At 39.5% G+C, this 21,205-nt stretch overlaps 1 protein-coding gene across 1 annotated transcript; it reads right to left on the bottom strand.

Annotated features, from left to right (window-relative positions):
• Window positions 1–1,107: 1,107 nt before the first annotated feature.
• Window positions 1,108–2,464, bottom strand: LOC100662769 (olfactory receptor 7D4-like). The gene has a single exon (XM_003413406.3). The coding sequence runs from the start codon at window positions 2,177–2,179 to the stop codon at window positions 1,196–1,198; it is 984 nt and encodes a 327-aa protein (XP_003413454.3). The 5' UTR covers window positions 2,180–2,464; the 3' UTR covers window positions 1,108–1,195.
• Window positions 2,465–21,205: the final 18,741 nt, after the last annotated feature.

The following is a 21,205-nucleotide window of genomic DNA, read 5'->3' as shown; positions in this document are numbered from 1 at the left end:
AAGGTGGTATATCCCACATCTCTCAATGAAGGCTGCCCATGGAGATCCATAACCACTGGTCACTTCTGCTACCACACACTGAGCAAAGTAGGTGCCACTTGGTGCTGTCCATTGGCAGGCAGACTAGTCTGCAATAGAGATGGTGAGAGGATTCCAGGAATGTGGGAGGAGCATTGACAGCATCTACTACTCTACCTTTCACTGGGCAGAATCAATTTTACCAATATTCTTCTCCAAAAATGAAATTCTGAATGCATTCCACCAGTGTGTAACTACCATTCCTGATGACACCTCCAGAGAGTCCAATAAAATTAAATGATGTGAGGGAACAACTTTTATTCCATTATATTCATTACTACATGTTTTGGGATCTTGGGGAGTATATCTTAAAACTGCAATGATGAGACATAGAGATAAAATAAAATAAGGAATGGGAGAAAGCAAACAAAAAATGGAAGAAAGGACAAAGGAAGGAAGAAAAGAAGCAAGGAAGGACCACAAAGAATGAATCAAAATCTCAGATTATTCTAGACAGCATATTATTATGAATCATCTCAAAAAATCATCAATTCAAACTGGATTCACACTCTTCAAGTTGAAAACCACATCATTGTTAGGACTGACAGCAAAGTTAGGAGTATGAACTCAATGATAGGTTACCAGGTTTGAATCCATTTCTATCTCAGACTCTTCCTCTGAAAAATAGGGTAAATGAGAGTATATATCAAGGAAATGTTGTCATGGTTAAATGGAATCATATGTGTAAAGCAATAAGCACAGTCTGGATGTGGCAAGCAGTTGGTTATGACTATAGCATGATTTTCATTTTATTTCTTTCAGGGAAATACACATACATAACCAAATTAAGGTGAAAAGCAACAATATTTGAGAGGTTAACATTTGGGTAAACCATATAAGCGCTTGACAAGATAAATGCTAAAAATCTAAGATTGGAATTTTCAGGAATGGCTCTAAGAAAGCTGACCAAAGAAAGAATATTATGGAAAGCATTTAAGAAAGAAGAGCCAAAAGTAATTACTGAGAAAGAAGTTGAGGAAAAATGGTATATAACAAGTAGAAAGGAAAGTCATAGGTGGTTGAGAATAGAAGAAATGATGCATGTCTTTTCAGAAAGAAAAAAGAATCAGAATATTTGGCTTTAGAGACCACGAGGTCCATTTAGCCTTGAGACAAGTTACCATGATGAACAGGAGAGTGCTCTAGAGAGGAGCTTTCCCAGGGCTCCTTTCACATCCTTGTTCCTTAGGCTGTAGATGAAAGGGTTCAACATGGGCATGACCACAGTGTATATCACTGAGGCAATAGAGCTCTCCTGGGAAGAATGGGTCACAGCAGAACTCAGGTAGACGCCAATGCCTGTCCCATAGAACAAAGAGACGACAGAGAGGTGAGACCCACAGGTGGAAAATGCCTTATACTTGGCCTCAGAAGAGGACATCCTCATTAAGGAGGAGACAATCTGCGAGTAAGAAAAGAGGATCCCTGAGAAGGGAAACACTACCAGCAGGTTAGTCAATACATACAAGAAAATGTTATTGATGAGGGTATCAGAGCAGGCTAATTTGATAATTTGAGCCAGTTCACAGAAGAAATGTGGAATTTCAGTACCTATACAGAAGTTCAGCCGTGTTATTAGTAGAATATGAAGCAGAGCGACCCAGAAAATGATGACCCAAGATATCAGAACCAACAAGACACAGAGCTGGGGGTTCAGGATGACTGTGTAGTGCAGGGGGTAACAGATGGCCACAAATCGGTCATAAGCCATCATGGACAGGAGAAAATTCTCCAATCCAATAAAAATCATGAAGAAATACACTTGAGTGAGGCATCCTATGTAGGAGATGTCTTTGCTCTGTGTCTGAATGTTCACCAGCATCTTTGGGACCGTGGTGGTGATGAAACAGATGTCAGCAAAGGACAGGTTGGAGAGGAAGAAGTACATGGGGATGTGAAGGTGGGAGTCAGAGATGACAGCCAGGATGATGAACAGGTTCCCAACTACAGCGACCACGTACATGGACAGGAAGAGTCCAAAGAAGAGGGGCTGAAGTTCAGAATCCTCTGAGAATCCCAGCAGAAGGAATTGTGAAAATTTTGTTTGGTTTTCTGCTTCCATGCAGCTAGTGTTGTAGGCTGGAGACAGTAAAAGCAACATCCAGTGGACTGCCAACTGGCATATCAGCTAGTCAACACCTTTACAATACCATCTATATTTTGTTATTGAGTCCTCCCAATGCCAGTTACCCTCAGTCACAGGTAGCCCTTTTCCATTTTAAATACATATGATTATTCAGGCACTTTAGAAGAAATCTCTCTCATTTTAGCTATTCACTGTTTCTAATTCTGCTGTTTGAATCTATGTGCATAAACCAATTTCTTTTTTCATGTGACCCTTCCAAGCTAATTTGAATTATTTTTATGTGAACTCCCAAGTATGTTCTTATCCCTAATAACTCCCACATTTCCTTCATTCTAGTAGTTCCATGTTAGTGATTAAAGGTCATCTGAGTTGAAAGTCCATGACTTAAATGTGATCTGGCACATTCTATTGTTGTGACAGTTAACTCTTGGTGCCTTATTTTTTTCTTGTTTAAAAATCTGGTTATTACAATTACCTCTTTGTGAGGATTAAAAATGCCTTTGTGAACAGGAAGATCTCAATTAATAACACCAAAAGAAGAATAAATAAAACAAACAAAACTCATTGCCATTGAGTCTATTCTGACACATAGTGACCCTACTGGATACAGTAGAACTGCCCCATAGGGTTTCCAAGGCTGTAATCTTTATGAGAGAAGATTGCCACATCTTTCTCCTGTGGAACAGATGGTGGGTTTGAACCACCTATCTTTAGGTTAGCAGAAAAGCACTTAACCCCTGGGCCCCCAGGACTCCCAACTCATAATAAAACTAAAACCCACTGCTATCGAGTCGATTCCGACTCATAGCGACCCTATAGGACAGAGTAGAACTGCCCCGTAGTGTTTCCAAGGAGCACCTGGAGGATTCAAACTGCCGACCTTTTGGTTAGCAGCTGTAGAACTTAACCACTACAACACCAGGTTTCCAAACTCATAATAGCTATTATCATTATTATTGTTACTATGAATCTGTTCCTTTTATGACAATTACTTTAGATATATAATGCTTCCAAGCTACAGTATAAACCTGTGATTGCAAAAATGAGTGTTTGAATCATACTGCCTGAAATAGAATTTTGGCTTTACCAATTTACTACCTTTGTGAGAAAGTTACTTAATCTGTTTTAGCTGCAGATACCTCATTTCTCCAATGGGAATAGTAAATATTCCCTACATAATGAGATTGATGAGTGAATTAAATGCGATGATGCATGTCATTTTTCTAGTGTGGTTTCTGTGATATACTGTAGGCACTTAGGAATTGTGAGCTTCTGTTTTTATCATCACAATAAATCTGTCTTGCATGTCTATCATTTATCGATATTGCCTTTATAGTAGGCCATCTGTCAAGCGAGGATGAAGTTGTGATGATTACAAACCCAACAGGCCTGTTACCTCTTTTGAACTCCATGCAGGTCTTCCAATTAGTGAAGATCTCTACAGCTCCCTATTTCAGAAACCACCTGCCAGATGGATTCTTCCAAGAAGAGGAAAGGCCATGTGGACTATGTAGATAAGAGGAGGAAGTAAAAGCACACAAGTATTAACATCAAATACAAAGCATGTGTGTGCTCATGTGTACATGTTCCTGAATGAGGATTTGTTGTATTAAAACCAGTGGAGTTAATTAAGAAGAATATGATGGACAGAATAGATTAAAATTATTAAAAACTTTAGAGCAAATCATGCTAAAGAAATTTACCTTTGGACACCCTTTTAGCTCAGTAATGAAGTCATTTCTGAGGTTCACCCTTCAGCTAGAGATTAGACAGGCCCATGACACAAAACAAGACTAAATGGACACACCAGCCCAGGGGCAAGAATGAGATGGCAGGAGGGGTCAGGCAAGCTGGTAATGGGGAAACCAAGGTCAAGGAAGGGAGAGTGTTGACATGTCATGGGGTTGACAACCACTGTCACAAAACAGTAAGTGTACTGATGGTTTAATGAGAAGCAAGTTTGTTCTGTAAACCTTCATTTAAAGTACAATTAAAAAAAAGGAAGTTAAAAGTCAAACTTAAGATTTGAAAATAAATGTTTACTTTTCACATAAAACAAAAATGGTATTATTCATGCATAAAGAATGGAAATTAATTAGAAAGAGAAAAAAAATCATTGAGGATTATAATTTAGTCTGGGCAGATGAGTAGGAAAGCCTTCTCTAAAATAGGATTATTTGAGCTGAGAGAAGAGGAACAGGTAATTGCCAGAGGACGTAAGGAAAGGACAAGCACAATAGACTGAGAGAACAGAAGGATGGTTTCCCTGTGGAGCAATGACCTTGGAAATGGAAGGGGTATGAGAGGCCAGTGGGATGGATAGCAGAGAATGAGGGCTATGAAAGACAGGGATTGTAAAACCCACAAATAGAGCATCCATTAGTATTCCTTAATGTGCCTTTTACGTTGGTAATTTTATGTTTACTTGTGAGTCAGAGGGTGTGACTTTGTTTACCCACCAGTGCCTTAACCTTATATAGAATGGTGTTTTAAAACCAAAGCCAACAGGATAATCTACATTAAAACATTGAAATATTTGTGCTAAATTCATGAAAAAGCCAAGGCAATCTAATTCCACATTAGTCATTCTCCCGAACATTTAAGATGAGAAAAGGAAATGGGTCTAAAACCTCAGAACCAATTATACTATTTGTAGATGATATTGCAGACACTAAGGAGAAATAGCATAAGAAATAGAACTTCTAAGTGCTATCAGTAAGTTGGCTGGATATTAAAGAAATGTTTAGAAACCAATAACTTCATTTGGAGCAAAAATAAGGAATGTATAGAAAAATCCAGTCATATTAGGAGCAAAATAGATAATACCTCCTGTATAATACATGTTCATCCAGTAGGTAATGGAGAAATTACTCGAAACAGGAAATCTGGCTGCAATCTACAATTTATAAAAGAGAGTGGAAAGGTGATGTTTGGTGAGACAGAAAGGATAAAATGACAAAACTGGTCGAGTCAGAGGTTCTCTGGAAAACTACACATTCAAGAAACGGCCATTTCCAACTCTCTACTTGGAGAGAGGCTCTAGATTTCAAAAAAGACAAAGGAGAAACAGAATGAGACCTGGAAAAGGCTGGCTGCAGTGGAAACTAAGGGCTTTTAAAGTACAGGGAGTTCACCTTCCTTAACAAATATAGGAAGTTTCAGTATCCTTACCAGAGAGATGAGGCCCACTACACACTTTTCTTTCTCTTTTCCTCCTTACTCCACCAGGCCTGAAGAGGACACACTAGCTCTGATGGTATCACTGAAGCAGTGTCTCTTCTCCATGGCCTGTCTCTGAGAAGCCCAATTTGGTTTTCACCAGGACTGGGATCAAATATTTACAGGGTGGGAGGCAATGAGGACATGTTTAAAATTTCCAGTCTCCAGGGTTGAATCTCAGAGCTCTTAATTAAATAAATTGTTCTATTGTCTTTTCACTCTCTAAACAGTTCAGTTCCCTTGGGTACAAAGAAGATAAAATGGAAAATTTTCTGCCATTTTTTTTCTCTTTGTAGCTATGGGGGTGAGGAAGGTGAGATGGATTTATTTCCTCCAAGAAGAAATTCTTCGATCTTTAGTTTGATTTTAAAGTAACAAGCTGTCTCTTAAGGAAAGTTTAACTTCTGCAAGGTACCAAACCTAGAAACCATCTGTCTTAGTGCAAAATCCTACCCTGGGAAGTATTTGCCTTAAAGAATATGGAGAGTTTTTATGAGTCACTTGGTGTCCTCAAGGTTATGGAGGAAAAGAAGTCCTGTCTGAAGAAAATCAAACTGGTCAATATATTTTTTTTCTATTACTATTATACTTTAGATGAAGATTTACAAAACAAGCTAGCTTCTCATTAAACGGTTAGTACACATACAGTTCTATGACATTTGCTAACAAACCCACAACCTCTCAACACTCTCCCTTCTGGATGTTGGGTTCCCTATTACCAGTTTTCCTGTCCCCTCCTGCCCTCTAGTCCTTGCCCCTGGGCTGGTGTGCCCCTTTAGTCTCACTTTGTTTTATGGGCCTCTGTAAGCTTTGACTGAAGAGTGAATCTCAGGAGTGACTTTATTACTGAACTACTGAACTATAAGGGTGTCTGGGGGCCATACTCTTGGGGTTTCTCCAGTCTGTCAGGCCAGTAAATCTGGTCTTTTGTGTGTGTGTGTTAGAATTTTGCTCTACATTTTTCTCCAGCTCTGTCCTGGAACCTCTATAGTGATCCCTGTTAGAGCAGTCAGTGGTGGTAGCCAGGCATTATCTAGTTGTACTGGACTCAGACTGGTGGAGGCCATGGTAGGTGTGGTCTATTAGTCCTTTGGACTAATCTTTCCCTAGTGTCTTTAGGTTTCTTCATGCTCCCTTGCTCCTGAAGGGGTGAAAGCAGTGGAGTATCTTAGATGGCCTCTCACAGGCTTTTAAGACCTCAGATGCTACTCACCAAAGTAGAATGTAGAATGTTTTCTTTATAAATTATGCTATGCCAATTGAGCTAGATGTTGCTTGAGACCATGGTCCCCACAGACCCCAGCCCAGCAATTTGGTGCCTCAGGTGTTTTGGGTGTGTCTATGCAGATTTCACGACCTTGCCTTGTGCAAGTTGTGCTGGCTTCCCCAGTATTGTGTACTGTGTTACACTTCACCAAAGTTTCCACTTGTCTATTGTCTATTTAGTGTTTTTCCATCCTCGCCCCTCCACCCCCTCTTAACCATCAAAGATTGTTTCTTTTTGTGTGTAAACCTCTTCATGAGTTTTTACAGTAGTACCCTCATACAATATTTGTCCCTTTTTGATTGACTTAGCATAACGCCCTCCAAATTCATTCATGTTGTGATATGCTTTGGCGATTCATCACTGTTCTTTATCACTGGGTAGTGCTCCATTGTGTGTATGTACCATAGTTTGTTTATCCATTCATCTGTTGATGGGCATCTAGGTTGTTTCCATCTTTTTGCCATTGTGAACAAGCTACAATGAACATGAATGTACATTTGTCTATTCATGTGATGGCTCTTATTTCTCTACGATATATTCCTGAGAGTGGGGTTGCTGCATCATATGATATTTCTATTTCTAGCTTCTAAAGGAAGCACCATATTGTTTTTCAACTATTAACGTAGAACTGTCTATTTCTCACTTCGGTTCTGTCAGTGTCTGTGTCACATATTTTGTGGCTTTATGTAAGTGAAATGCCTGTGGCTGTGATTCTGAAAGTGTTGCCACTTGTATTTCAAAATAACAGCACAGTCACCCTTGATGGACAGATTTCAGCAGAACTTCCAGACTAAGACTAGGAAGAAGGAGCTGGCAGTCTACTTCTGAAAAAAATTGGCCAGTGAAAACCTTATGAATACCAGCAGAACATTGTCTGATACGTTGTTATTGTTAGGTGCTGTCAAGTGAGTTCCAACAGAAGGAAACACTGCCGGCTCCTGCACCATCTTTACAATCATTATTATGCTTGAGTCCATGGGTGCAGCCACTGTGTCAATCCATTTCCTTGAGAGTCTTCCTCTTTTCCGTTGGCCCCCTATTTTACCAAGTATGATATCCTTATCCAGGGTCTTATCCCTCCTGATGACATGTCCAAAGTATGTGAGACATAGTCTCACCATCCTTGCTTCTAAGGGGTGTTCTAGCTGTACTTCTTCCAAGGCACATTTGTTCTTTTGGCAGTTGATGATATACTCAATATTCTTCACGAACACCATAATTCAAAGGCCTCAATTGTTCTTCCATCTTCCTTATCCATCACCCAGCTTTTGAATGCATATGAGGTGACTGAAAACACCATGGCTTGGGTCAGGCACTCCTTAGTCTTCAAGGTGACACCCTTTCTTTTTAATGCAATAAAGAGGTCTTTTGCAGCAGATTTCACAATGCAATGTGTCCTTTGATTTCTTGACTGCTGCTTCCATGGGTGTTGATTGTGGATTCAAGTAAAATGAAATCCTTAACAATTCAATCATTTCTCCATTTATCATGTTGTTTATTGGTTCGGTTGTTAGAATTTTTGTTTTCTTTATGTTGAGGTGTAATCCATACTGAAGGTTGCAGATTTTGCTCTTTATCAGTAAGTGCTTCAAATCCTCTTCATTTTCAGGAAGCAGCATTGTGTCATCTGCAAAATGCAGGTTGTTAATGAGTCTTCCTGCATTCCTAATGCCCCATTCTTCTTATATAGTCCAAATTCTCAGATTTTTTGCTCAGCATGCAGATTGAATAAGTATGATGAAAGGATACAACCCTGACACACACCTTTCCTGTCTTTAAATCACACAGTATCTCCTAGTTCTGTTGCAATGACTGCCTCTTGGTCTATGTACATGTTCCTCAAGAGCACAGTTAATGTTCTGGAATTCCCATCCTTCACAAAGTTGTCCATAATTTGCTATGATTCACACAGCCAAACACCTTCGCATAGTCAATAAAACACAGGCAAACATCTTTCTGATATTCTCTGCTATCAGCCAGGACCCATCTGACATCAGCAATGACATCCCTGGTTCCATGCCCTCATCTAAATCTGGCTTGAATATCTGGCAGTTCCTGTCAATGTACTGCTACAACAGCTTGTGAATGATCTTCAGCAAAATTTTACTTGTGTGTGATATTAATGGTATTGTTTGATAATTTCCACATTCTGTTTTGTCTCTAGAGGAAAATATATTTCCTTGCATTTTCCTGCTTCTAAATGCCACTTACATTTCTTGGATAATGGCATTTTCTTCCATCATCAAGACCAGAAGCATAGCATCTTCAAATCTCTTTTGCTCTTACTTCTCCTTCCATCATCACATCTCCTAATCTCATGCTAACTATACTGCCTCCCTCTTATAAGGACTCTTGTGATTCCATTGCCTCACTTGGATAACCCATGATAACGTCCCCACTCAAAATCCTTACGAAAGCCACATCTGCAAAGTCCCTTTTGCCATGTAAGGTAACACACTCACACCTTCTGGGAATTAGGACATCTTTCAGGCATCTTTGTTGTTGTTGTTAGCTTCGTCAAGTTGGCTCTGACTCATGGCAACAGAAACATTGCCAGTCTGGCACCATCTTCATAATCATTGATAATTGAAAAGTATTTTATTGTGATCCATAAGGTTTTCATTGGCTAATTTTGGAAGTAGATCACCAGGTCTTTCTTCCTCTTTTGACTTAGTTTGGAAGCTCAGCTGAAACCTGTCCACCATGGTGACCCTGCTGATATTTGAAATACCAATGACATAGCTTCATAGCAACAGACAAGCCATCACAATAGGACAAACTGACAGATGGATGATGGATCATCTTTGAGGCGCCATTGTTCTGCCAACCACAGTCCCTCTTTCCTGGCCAGCTATAAGCCAAGGGATGCTCTCAATTCCGAGTTTACCCATTTCCTTGCCTTCCTTCTGCAAACCACCAATGATACGTTAAATCCTTCTCAAGTTTCTAATCTCCTGCTTTCTCTTCTTTGACCACCTGGAGAAGACTTTGTTTTTTAGAAACCCATTGTCATCGAGTCCATTTAGACTCATAGTAACCCTATAGGACAAAGTAGAACTGCCCTATAGGGTTTCCAAGGTACAGCTGGTGGATTCAAACTGCCAACCTTTTGGTTAGCAGCTGAGGTCTCAACCACTGTGCCACCAGGGGTCATGTAATTAGGTAAGGCCTATCCAAATAATCTCCTATATTAAGATTTTCTGGGTAGATTGAATAACTGGGAGAAACTGTGTACACTAAGGACTGGAAATCTTGGAGGATCATTTTAGAATTCTGTTGGGAGCCCTGGGAACACTCCTCAGAACATTCTTTTGCCCATGATGAGTTTGAGATTTAGATGAAGCCTATGGGCAGCAGTGGTAAAACCTGGCTGCAGTGCAATGGATCATTTTTGTGTGGCCATTCTTGACATGGTCTTATAACTCCCAAACAAGTGATTGGGTGGGACTGTGCAAATAGGTAATTGTAGCACTCCAAGGGGATTGGTCAGTTTTGTCATCCTGCTAGGCTTGAAATGAGCCATCCCAGAAGTGGGAAGGAGAAGATCCCACCACCACTAAGGAAGGAAAACCAAGAGCAGAGTATGTCCCAGGATCTCGGTGCAAGAAGTTCTTAGAATGAGGAGTCAGAGAGAGAGCTGTAACACTGAAGATGGTAAGAAGCTGTAGCAGAGAAAGGGCAGCAGGACAGACCACAGGAAAGACTGGGCAGGAGAGACCAGCAGGGGACAGCATGGTGGGCTTCCTAGCCCACTGAATGAGGAAGCTGATTTCCTTTGGGCAGGAGGCTTGCTGGGGGAAATAAGATTCCTCCAGGAAACTTGTCAGATCTGGGTTTCCCAACCTACAGAGCTAGAGCTGAGCGCCTTTGGGCTGTAGCTTACTGGCAAAGTGGGGCACCTTTGGGAACTTATCAGCAGAGCTAGAAGAGCTTTATAACACTTGCCCAAGCAGGGCAGAAGCCAAGGGCCAAGGAGATGTATACTTTTGAGCACAGCTGAGAATTCCTGGCCATCCCTGAACCTGAATTGTAACCTGTTACTGCCCTAATAAATGCCACAATTCTACATATTGTCTGTGAGTTCTGTGTGACCATTGCTATGAATTATTGAACTCAGCAGAGAAGTAGAGAGTGCCGTGGGAGGGACGGCTGATGTCAGAATTGGTAAAGATGGCAGAGAAGTAGGCAAGTCTGACACCTGCCTCATAGGAATCAGCCTTAGGCTGCTGATCTTGATTCTCCTTCCCCCTTGTGAAGTCAGAGGAGGTCAGACACCACCTCCACACCGTTTTTACTTTGGATCCTCTTTCAGTACATTTGCTTCCTGCCCGCTTTTCTTAGGAATCTACAACTTTTGTCTTTACACATTAGAAAAATCAAGTTTTCCCTATGTAATTTCTTTAAGAATTCCTATTCTCTCTGCTAACTGTAAATTTCTGTCCTTGATCAACTTTCCTACATCTACACCAATGTGTAATAACCTTAGATTTCAAACATCTCTGGGTATTGCAAGAAATTAGAGGGTGCAATGATAATGTATATAATGATGAAAATAGCAATAAGACTATCTAAAAATGATTGATTTCAAAATATTTAGTTCTGTGATAGGGTGTGGAAAACCTGGTGGCATAGTGGTTAAGTGTTATGGCTGTTAACCAAAAGGTTGGTAGTTCAAATTCACCAGGTGCTCCTTGGAAACTCTATGGGGCAGTTACACTCTGTCCTATAGAGTCACTATGAGTCGGAACTAACTTGATGGCAGTGGGTTTGGGTTTTTTTGTTTTATGATGGAGGTTGTCTCTATACTTATTGCTTCTGTGTCTACATATTTTTTTCTGTGCACACTATGATTGAGACCATTATAATAGTAATGAAACCAGAAGTTATTAATTAACTGCTGAGTGCCAGATTCAGCACTAAGCTTGTATTCATTACCTATGTCATGTTAAAGATTCTTACAAATTCTCTTCCATAGACAGGTGGTGTCTATTCTCTTTCCTCTACAGTGGGATGGCCAGTGATTGCTTTGACCAAAGAAATTCAACAGGAATGCTGCCTCACTTCCAGATAAGATTCTAAAAATCCTTAGATTCTTTGTACATTCTCTTTGGTGGCTCAGGGCAACCATAAAAGAATTCTGACTGTGTTGACATTGGCAGACTGGAGAGGCCATCTGTAAGCACTCCAGTCCTCAGTCCCAGCAGAGCCCAGCCTCCCAGATCTCTCTGATAAGGCACGAGACATGTGAGTGATGCCATCTTGGGACTCTAGACCAAACTGCTAGCTGAACACCACAGTGTGACATTAGTCAGTGCCACATAGACCAGAAGAATTGCCCAGCAAACATTGCCTAAACTCTTGACTCACAAAATCATGAGATAAAATAAAATGGTTCTTATGACAAGCCATTAAGTTTTGGCTTTTTTTTTTCATGCAGCAATAAATAACTGGAACATTACGTTATTTGATCCTCTATCTAAAATAGATAGATACAGTGATCTAGCAATTCCACTCCCAGGTAAATACCCAAGAGACTTGAAAGCACTGATGCAGACACATGTGTATAAGTGTTCATCGAAGCACTGTTTAAAAACTTTAGTTTTCAGTTGATGTGTAGTTGGCTCTGATTCATGGCAATCTTCTATGTAACAGAACTAAAGATTGCCTCGTCCTGCACCATCCTCGTGAACGTTGGTATCTTTGAGTCCATTGTTGTGGCTTGTGTCATCCCATCTCATTGAAGGTCTCTCTTGTTTTTATTGACCCTCTACTTTACCAACCACAATGTTCATTTCTAACAATTAGTTTTTCCTAATGACGTACCCAAAGTAAGCTAGACAAACTAGGCTGTTTGTCAATCACAGAAAAATCATGGAGCTATTTCCCATGAAGGGTTCCTTTAGGACTGGCTAAGTGTTAGCTTCTGGACTACATGAATGACAAATGACCTTCCCAACCTCTAAGTCTAGCCCCTGATTATAAGGTAGAAGATTTTGAATGTGTGGGAAATTTAATCTTTTTTTTTCCACTTTTTAAAATTGATGTAAAATTCATATAACATCAAAATTATCACTTTTAAGTAAACAATTCAGTAGCATTTAGTACATTCACAATGTTGTGCAACCTCCATCTATGTCTAGTTCTAAAACATTATAATCACCCTAAAATAAAACCCCTTACTCATTAAACAGCCACACCCCTCCTCCCTCTCCTCTCAGCCCCTAGAAACTATCAATCTGCCTTCTGTCTCTGGATTTACCTATTCTGGACATTTCATGTAAATGGAACCATACAATATGTAATTTCTTCTTATGGTGATAGTTGTTATTCGCAATATCATGACCCATTTGAATAATAATTTGGAATCTGCTGCTGCAACCCCAGATGGCAGTTATGAAAGAAGTAATTGTTGCAGAGAATTCGAATCCCAAGGAACTCTGAACAAACTCTGCAGCAGCCAGATGCCTTGTTTTGTATATCAGAGCAAGGTTGATTCTCTGTAAATATTACAGCCAAGAAAACCTTATGTAGCAGTTCTACTCTGTAACACTTGGGGTCACCATGAGCCAGAATCAACAGCAACAGGTTTGGGTTTTAGTTTGGTCTCCTATCTTACTCAATAAAACAAATTGGGATACAAATGAGGAAGCCACATTCATCGAAAAGAAAGGGAATCTTTTACGAATTATTATACTTTAAAGGTGGGCTGTGGCAATTTGCTCAGAACATCTCTCCACTGATCAGAAGCCACCAAATAAGGTTGTAAATTGCTAGTTTCCAAAAGAGTCAGAGTAAAGATGTTCATCCATAGTTAAACAATATGATTATGATATGGCCATTTTTTTCTCACTCCAGAGACATGATCTGCTTCGCTTTTTTATACCTAGAAAGACCAACAGTGATGATAGCCAATGATGCCCTTTTTTCCTTTCTCATTCAGACATTGAATAATAGAAAGTATGCAAAAATACTTATAACAATGTAAGACCTTACAGTGAAGGTGAGTTTCTGATTTTCGACATATTCCTTACCCCTGAATACAGGACCCATCCTTCTGACTCGGGTTACAGAACTCTTAGGTCTTGGAGAGGAGAGAGCCAGAGGATAGGAGGGCCTGGATGAGTGCCCCTCCCCTCTTCCCAGTGCCATTCTAAGCACCATCTTAATGTGAGTGCTAATGTCTAGCTCTCATTCTTTTGTGCTCATATGTAAACACTCTAGTGTAATTCCTGTTTTTTGCAAGTACTTAGTGAGCACCATAGAGAATATTACTCAAAATTCTGTTTATGCTGTTTGCAATACCTTATCTTATGGAACTGTAATGGTTTAACACCTTGCTGTTTGTGCTTTCCTTGGGGCCATTTTAGTCTCTTAAGTTCACAGACAAAGGAGGGTTTATCACATGACTAACAGCCAGGAAGCACTTGGTTGTCATTCCTAGAATATTAAGCACATGTTAATTTGGTTTATTATTTACTGAAGCCTGGAAAACTCCTTCCAAAAGATCTCCCTTCCTTTCTTTCTTTCTCCCTTCCTTTCTTCCTTCTGTCATTCCTTCATTCCGTCTTTCCTCCCTCCCTTCCTCTTTTTTTCTTCTTCTTCTTCTTCTTTTTTTTTATTCCTTGAATATTAAGCGTTTGTTAATTTGGCTTATTATTTAGTGAAGCCTGGAAAACTGCTTCCAAAGATCTCCTTTCCTTTCTTCCTTCCTTCGTTCTTCCTTCTTTCCTCCCTCCCTCCCTTCCTCTCTTCTTCTTCCCTTTTTTTTTTTTTTTTTCCTCTTTCCTTCCCTCTCTCCTTCCTTCTCACCTCCTCCCCCTTCTCTCTCTGGGAAGTGAATCTAATCCTACTCATCTTTCAATACTTTTTCCAGATATTAGCCCCCTCTCACGTTTCTTCACCACTCAGACATGGCTATTTGATCCTCCTCTAAGTCCCAGTTCTGCCCCAAGGAAGGGTCCACTAGGCCTCACATTTCATATGTCTGTGAGAGTGAGTGTGGATCCTTTTATCTCCAAGGTCCAATATTGCCCTCAAAATTGTGGATTTGATGGTTCTAAACTGGAGATAAAAGGTATAGGTGACTGCCCCAGAGACCAAGGGATAGAGTTTTGTCAACATTATGAAATGTTGCATGTAACAAATGACAGAAAGTAGGATTCATGAATTTTGCAATGTGAAGGCTTTTATAAATAATTTCTGACCTGAAGAAATAAAGTGGGGGAGAATCTAGAGTCTATCCAGTGTCTATTTCATGTTCTTCCCTCTCCTCAATTTAGTAGCTGACCTATTCCCAACATGGAACCAGGAAATCAAATAAGCACTTCAGAATTTTTCCTCCTGGGATTTTCCCAGAACCCAGAGCATCAACAAATTCTATTTGGAACATTCCTGTCCATGTTTGTGATCACTGTGCTTGGAAACCTGCTCATCATTCTGGCCATCATCTCTGACTGCCACCTGCACACCCCTAGCACTTCTGCCTTATCTCCAGGACAGGAACATTTTTTATTCACAATTTTGCTTTCAAAGCCACAAAATAATGGATTCTCAATAAATATTTCTTGTATAAGATGAATGTATTAATAAATCTCCTCAAAGCCTAAGATTGAAAGAGATTAAAAATAAAACAAATAGGACAGATATTCCCCTACTCTACTTAAATGTTTACAAATACACTATTTTTTTCTAAATACTATTAGGAAGCATGGTCATATTTTGGCTCTCGTGAACTTGCTCTGATTTTCTTCATTTTCAGCTTGAACTAGCATATAAGCAATTGATGGTCTGTTCCACAGTTGGCCCCTGGACTTGTCCTGACTGAGGATATTGAGCTTTTTTTATCATCTCTTTCCACAGATGTAGTCAATTTTATTTCTGTGTGTTCCATCTCGTGAGGTCCATGTGTACAGTCACCGTTTATGTTGGTGAAAGAAGGTATTTGCAATGAAGAAGTCATTGGTCTTGCAAAATTCTGTCGTTCAATCTCCGGCATTGTTTCCATCACCAAGACAATGAATAAGGTATAATGAGTAAGGAAGACTGAAGAATTGACACCTTAGAATTGTGGTGTTGGCAAACAATATTGACTATACGATGGACTGCCAAAAGAACGAACAAATCTGTCTTGGAAGAAGTACAACCAGAATGCTCCTTAGAAGCAAGGATGGCGAGACTGTGTCTTATACACTTTGGACGTGTTGTCAGGAGGGATCAGTCTCCGGAGAAGGACTTCATGCATGGCAGAGTACAGGGTTAGCAGAAAAGAGGAAGACCCTCAAAGAGGTGGATTGACAGAGTGGTTGCAACAATGAGCTCAAGCAAAACAAGGATTGTGAGGATGGCTCAGGACTGGGCAGTGTTTCATTCTGTTGTGTATAGGGTCGCTATGAGTCGGAACTGACTCGACAGCAACTAACAACAACAGCAACGTTAGGAAGTAGTTCCAGTGATAAGTACCTTTTAGTTAACAAGTCTTACAGGATAAATCCAGAACTCTTGGGGTTGTTTAATAAACGATTCAATATAAAAGAACAGAGAGGGAGGTAGGCCCAATATGGTGGAACAGACAGACGCTTCCGGTGAGCTCACTTACAACAAAGACACCAAAAAAACAAGTGAAGTGAGTATATTTATGACAAGCTAGAAGCCCTGAACATCAAAGGCAAAGAAAACCAACTGAGAGGCAAGGGGAGGAAGAAACAGTTCAGAAGCGGAGAGGAGTTACCAGACATGAATCACTGGGAACCCTAAGGCACCATTCCCAGGAGCAGCTGTGGTGAGCTGATACTAACATTCAGCCACAGTTTCCTCAGGCAGAAGCAGCCAGCCACACAGACTACTCGTACATCCGGAACCAGAGAAGAATGGCGCTCTCAGCAAAAGTACCCCCAAGCTGGCTTCAGTGGCTGTGGATTTCCCTGGGCCTGAGATAGTCCCTGTTGAGTGCCTAGAGTCATTCTCCTGGCCTTGGAGAAGGAATACATTAGCGATTGGGGGAAAAGATAATTTGCCAGCTCTGCTAACCAGGGGAGCTCAGGATAGAAGTGGCTCCTCTCCAGTCATAAAGTCCATGGGCTCTGAGTGCCTTTCCCCACTGCATGGACCTGGGTGGGCCAGTTCATGAGAATACGCCCTTGTTGGCAGACTACAACTGTTTCAGCTGTGCGGTGGAGATATGGGTGTTTCATGTTTGACACCACTTTGCCTATTAAACAGGGTGCTCAGTTACCACATCAGGGGCCTAAGGGCTGGTGACTCCACTCAGGTCACCAGCCACCCATGACAGGAGTCCAAGGATAACTGGTACCTCCCAGTCCTTACAACCAAAAACACTGAGCGACCATGGTCCATCTACAGAACACACCCACTTGTATACTCTAGGGAAGAGGGACACGCTCTCCTCAGAGACACATGGGAGATGATTCTTAGCCCTCTGTCTTGTTCAGAGTGTGACCCCCTGCTGCAACCAGATACTGGTACCTATATCAATCGCCCCTGCCCATCTGAAACTGGAGGACAGAGCCTGTACCACACACTTAATAAGCAGCTACCTGGACACCTGAGCTGAATTCATACAAGAAAAGTGAATGGACTCCTAGACTGATATACCTGATAACAGGTATAGCCATCTGGGACTGGACGTCAGACTCCAAAGGCAAAAATAATCAAACTAGCTCACTCAAGCAACCCATTTGGGCATATTAAAACAAAACAAACCAAGAAGCTACAATACAGAAAGCAAACATAAAATAAACTAATACAATAACTTACAGATGGCTCGGAGACAACAGTAAATATCAAGTCACATAAAGAAACACACCATGATCGCCTCAACAAACTCTCAAAACAAGAATCAAGATGAAAGTGCCTTCCTGGAATTAACAGATGCAGAATACAAAAGATTAATATACAGAACCCTTCAAGATATCAGAAGGAAATCAGTCAATATGCAGAACAAGCCAAGGAACACACAGATAAAGCAGATGAAGAAATTAAAAAGGTTTTTCAGGAATATAATGAAAAATTTAATAAACAGAAAAAATTCAGAGGCAGCAATCAGAAATTCAGAAGATTAAGAATAAAATTACAGAATTAGACAACTCAATACAAAGTCAGAGGAGAGGAATTGAGTGAGTGGAAGGCAGAATTTGTGAACTTGAAGATAAAGCAGTGAGCACCAATGTATTCGAAGAAATATCAGGTAAAAGAATTTTTAAAAAATGAAGAAAGCTTAAGAATCATGTGGGACTCTATCAAGAGAAATGAGCTACGAGTGATTGGAGTACCAGAACAGGGAGGGATAACAGAAAATACAGAGAGAATTCTTGAAGATTTGTTGGCAGAAAACTTACCTGGTATCGTGAAAGATGAGAAGATATCTATCCAAGATGCTCATCGAACTCCACATAAGGTCAATGTTAAAATAAACTTACCAAGACATAATCAAACTTGTGAAAACCAAAGATAAAGAGAGAATTTTAAGAGCAGCTAGGGATAAACAAAAACTCACCTGCAAAGGAGAGTCAATGAGAATAAGCTCAACTACTCGGCAGAACCCATGCAGGCAAGAAGGCAATGGGATGACTTATATAAAGCACTCATGGAAAAAAATTGCCAGCCAAGAATCGTATATCCAGCAAAACTGTCTCTCAAGTATGAAGATGAAATTAGGACATTTCCAGATAAACAGAAGTTTAGGGAATTTGTAAAAACTAAAAGAAAACTACAAGAAATACTAAAGGGAGTTCTTTGGTTAGAAAATCAATAATATCAGCTATCAACCCAAGACTAGAACACTGAACAGAACAATCAGATGTCAACTGAGACAGGGAAATCACAAAAATAAATCTAGATTAAAAAAAAAACACTCCAAACAGGGAAACAGCGATGTTATTATGTTAAAGAAGACAACATTATAACAACAAAGAGGGACTAAGAAATGTAGTCATAGCTCTTTCATATGGAGAGGAAAACAAGGCAATATAAAGAAGTAAAAGTTATGTTTAAATTTAGAAAAATAGAGGTAAATATTAAGGTAATCACAAAGCAGACAAACTACCCTACACATCAAAATGAAGTACAAGAAAAAAATAGAGACTCAACAGAAATAAAATCAACAACAACGAATATGAGGAAAAGACAATATATAAAAATAACCTACTCAGCACAAAAAATTAAGTGGGAAAAAGAAACTGTCAACAACGCACAAAAAAAGACATCAAAATGATAGCACTAAATTCATACCTATCCATAATTACCCTGAATGGAAATGGACTAAATGCACCAATAAAGAGACAGAGAGTGTAAGAATGGATTAAAAAACATGATCCATCTATATGCTGCCTACAAGAGACACACCTCAGACTTAGAGACACAAATGAACTAAAACTCAAAGGATGGAAAAAAATATATCAAGCAAACAACAATCAAAAAAGAGCAGGAGTGGCAATACTAATTTCTAACAAAATAGACTTTAAAGTTAAATCCATCAGAAGGGATAAGGAAGGACACTATATGATTAAAGAGACAATTTTTCAGCCATATTAAATCTTTATGCACCCAATGACAGGGCTGCAAGATACATAAAACAAACTCTATCAGCATTGAAAAATGAGATAGCTCCACAACAATAGTAGCATACTTCAGCACACCACTTTCGGTGAAGGACAGGACATCCAGAAGGATGTTCAATAAAGACACGGAAGATCTAAACGCCACGATCAACCAACCTGATCTCATAGACGTACACAGAACACTCCATCCAACAGCAGCCAAGTATACTTTCTTCTCTAGTACATATGGAACATCCGCTAGAATAGAATACATACTAGGTCATAAAACAAGCCTTAGCAGAGCAGAGAAGAATCCAAAACATGAAAATTTTACAAAGCATCTTCTCTGACCATAAGGTCATAAAAGTAGAAATCAAAAACAGAAACACTACGGAAAAGAAATCAAACACGTGGAAATTGAACAATACCCTGCTCAAAAAAGACTGTATTATAGAAGACATTAAGGATGGAATAAAGAAATTCATAGAATCCAGTGAGAATGAAAACACTTCCTATTAGAACCTTTGGGACACAACGAAAACTGTGCTCAGAGGTCAACTTACATCAATAAATGCATACATACAAAAGGAAGAAAGGGCCAAAATCAAAAAAATTATCCCTACAACTTGAACAAATAGAAACAGAGCAACAAAAGAAACCCTCAGGCACTAGAAGAAAGCTAATAATCAAAATTAGAGCAGAATTAAATGAAATAGAAAACAGAAAAACAAATGAAAGAATTAACAAGACCAAAAGCTGGTTCTTTGAAAAATCAACAAAATTGATAAACCTTTGTCCAAACTGACAAAAGAAAAACAGGAGAGGAAGCAAATAACCCTAATAAGAAATGAGATGGGCGATATTACAACAGACCCAACTGAAATTAAAAGAATCATATCAGATTACTATCAAAAATTGTACTGTAATAAATTTGAAAACCTAGAAGAAACGGATGAATTCCTAGAAACACACTGCCTACCTAAACTAACACAAACAGAGCTAGAACCTCTAAGTAGACCCATAACAAAAAACAGATTGAAAAGGTAATCGAAAACTCCCAACAACAACAAAAAAAGGTATGGTCCAGACAGCTTCACTGCAGAGTTTTACCAAACATTCAGAGAAGAGTTAACACCACTACTACTAAAGGTATTTCAAAGCATAGAAAAGGACGGAATACTCCCAAACTCATTCTATGAAGCCACCATATCCCTGATACTAAAACCAGATAAAGACACCACAAAAAAGAAAATTACAGACTTATATCCCTAATGAACTGGGTATCCCTCATGAACATAGATGCAAAAATCCTCAACAAAAGTCTAGCCAATAGAATTCAACACCATATCAGAAAAATAACTCACCATGACCAAGTGGGATTCATACCAGGTATGCAGGGATGGTTCAACATTAGAAAAACAATTAATGTAATCTGTCATATAAATAAAACCAAAGACAAGAATCACATGATTTTATCAATTGATGCAGAAAAGGCATTTGACAAAGTTCAACACTCGTTCATGATAAAAACTCTCAGCAAAATAAGAATAGAAGGAAAATTACTCGACATAATAAAGGGCATTTATACAAAGCCAACAGCCAACATCACCCTAAATGGAGAGAGCCTGAAAGCATTCCCATTGAGATCGGGAACCAGACAAGAATTCCCTTTATCACCACTCTTATTCAACAGTGTGCTGGAAGTCCTAGCCAGAGCAATTAGGCTAGGTAAAGTAATAAAGGGCATCCAGATTGGCAAGGAAGAAGTGAAAGTATCTCTATTTGCAGATAACATGATCTTATACACAGAAAACCCTAAGGAATCCTCCAGAAAACTACTGAAACTAATAGAAGAGTTCAGCAGAGTGTTGGGATACAAGATAAACATACGAAAATCAATTGGATTCCTCTACACCAACAAAAAGAACATCGAAGAGGAAATCACCAAATCAATGCCATGTACAGTAGCCCCCCAAAAGATAAAATACTTAGGAATAAATC

Source organism: Loxodonta africana, chromosome 3 (genome assembly GCF_030014295.1).
Source record: "Loxodonta africana isolate mLoxAfr1 chromosome 3, mLoxAfr1.hap2, whole genome shotgun sequence".
In the NCBI taxonomy this organism is placed as follows: Eukaryota; Metazoa; Chordata; class Mammalia; order Proboscidea; family Elephantidae; genus Loxodonta; species Loxodonta africana.
The sequence above is the reverse complement of the archived record's forward strand: the minus strand, read 5'-3'. Positions and strand labels throughout refer to the sequence as shown.

What these genes read in the sequence shown, in the direction of transcription:
- LOC100662769 (XM_003413406.3), bottom strand. Translation starts at nt 2,179, where the DNA reads ATGTTGCTTTTACTGTCTCCAGCCTACAACACTAGCTGCATGGAAGCA.